Source organism: Sorex araneus, chromosome 6 (genome assembly GCF_027595985.1).
Source record: "Sorex araneus isolate mSorAra2 chromosome 6, mSorAra2.pri, whole genome shotgun sequence".
NCBI classification, from domain to species: Eukaryota; Metazoa; Chordata; class Mammalia; order Eulipotyphla; family Soricidae; genus Sorex; species Sorex araneus.
In genome coordinates, this window is record NC_073307.1 from 149,576,336 (window position 1) to 149,578,541 (window position 2,206).

Sequence of the window (2,206 nt, forward strand, 5' to 3'; positions counted from 1 at the left end):
TGTAGCTACAGAGATGAAAACCAGGACCTTACCCCTGCAATGCATCAGTTATACCACTTGAACCACATCTCCAGACCCTTACATTAGGGTTTTAATTCTTAAAACTAAATTTAAATATAACTATTTGGGTATATCTTAGGGACCTCTTGTAAACAATCTCACATTCTACAATTTTGTATGTATTGGAAGAAAATCGCTATACTTCCCCCCCACACACACAAAATCACAAAGGTATTTGTGATTAAATTTCTGGCATATCAAGTTCCAACACCAATACATTCACCCCAGTATCCAGCCCACTCCACTAAAGTCTCCAGTTTTCTTCCTTTGCCCAGTCTGTCTCTATGGCTGGCACATTTCTCCTCCACCTTGTACTGGTGTGCCTTTCCCTAATTTATCCTCTCCCCCAACCCATGCCCTTGCCACTCGCACCCCTGTGACAAGCTTTTAACGAAGACCAGTTTTCCCGATTTTCATTTCTATTGCCTCTGGGCAGTTGATATTTCCCTTAAAAGTTTCTTTATATCCTGCATATGAAAAAGAACATACTGAGTCTATTCTCCTCCCTCTTACTGATTTCACTCAATTTCAGTCAATGAATACTCTTCAGATCCAACCATGTAGCAGCAAATTGCTTGACTTCAACATTTTTCTATAGCCAAGTAGCGCGTTGTACCAATTTTTTTTTCGCTTTTTGGGTCACACCTGGCGATGCACAAGGGTTACTCCTGGTTCTACACTCAGGAATTACTCCTGGCAGTGCTCAGGGGACCATATGGGATGTTGGGATTCGAACCCGGGTCGGCCGTGTGCAAGGCAAACGCCCTACCTGCTGTGCTATCGCTCCCAGCCCCTGCGTTGTACCAATTTTTTGAGTGAGAAAAAAAATTACCTTAAAATTTCAGAATGTCACACAAAATATTATATTTACAGCTAATTTTCTCCTGGACTCTACAAAGAGACAGGCAGGAGAACCAATGGAGCAAAGGAACAACGTGACTGAGTTTGTCCTCTTGGGGCTCACTCAGAGCATCCAAGGTCAGAAGATATTATTTGTTGTCTTCTTGCTGTGCTACATTGCGACAATGGTGGGGAACCTGCTCATTGTCGTGACTGTGATGGTCAGTCCAAGCCTGGATGCCCCTATGTACTTCTTTCTTGGCAACTTGTCATTCATGGATGCCATTTATTCAACTGCGATCACCCCAAATATGATTATAGACTTGCTCTGTGAGAAGAAAACCATTTCCTTCCATGGTTGCATGTGCCAGCTTTTCATAGCACACTTATCTGGGGGTTCTGAGATTTTACTTCTGGTAGCTATGGCCTATGACCGCTATGTGGCCATCTGTAAACCCTTGCATTACTCAACAATCATGAATAAACAAAAGTGTATGTTGTTGCTGCTGTTGTCCTGGTCTGGGGGCTTTTTACATGCTGTAGTTAAACTCTTTTCTGTTTACAAACTTCCCTTTTGTGGCCCCAATGTCATTGACCATTTTGGCTGTGACATGTACCCCTTATTAAAACTTGCCTGTACTGATACCTATATTATTGGTCTCACTGTGATTGCGAATGATGGGACAATTTGTGTGGTCATTTTCATGCTCTTACTCATTTCCTATGGGGTCATTCTGCGCTCCCTAAAGAATGTTAGTCAGGAAGGGAAACGTAAAGCCTTATCTACCTGTGGCTCCCACATTACTGTGGTGGTCCTCTTCTTTGTCCCTTGCATTTTTATGTATGTGAGACCTCCTACCACCTTGCCTATCGATAAATCCTTGACTGTGTTTTACACTGTTGTCACCCCCTTGTTGAACCCACTAATCTATACTCTGAGAAATGTAGAAATTAAAAATGCCATGTGGAAGCTCTGGACCAGAAAAAGAAAATGAGCCTGGTTGGTGGGAGGTGAGGGGGTAGGGGGGAGAGGAATAAAGTATTAACTCTGCATAGTAAAGAATTGCTCCTCCCGGTGGCCCATGTGAGTATTTATAGTAAATTTCTTCTAAACTTAATAATCTGGAATGATAATATTTTATGGAATACTTTAAAAGATCTAATATATATTTTAAAGACGTTTATATATCTTTAGTTAGATAAGTACACATATTATTTTTTTGTATTCTAGATATTTTCTAAATGTTTCATTTTGGTCCTTTTGCATAGCACATTCAGATTTAATGATGGTTTAGATACTTAATGT

General features: G+C 40.8%; 1 protein-coding gene across 1 annotated transcript; it reads left to right on the forward strand.

Moving 5' to 3' along the window:
* Positions 1–977: 977 nt before the first annotated feature.
* Positions 978–1,895, forward strand: LOC129405707 (olfactory receptor 4A15-like). The gene has a single exon (XM_055142816.1). The coding sequence runs from the start codon at positions 978–980 to the stop codon at positions 1,893–1,895; it is 918 nt and encodes a 305-aa protein (XP_054998791.1).
* Positions 1,896–2,206: the final 311 nt, after the last annotated feature.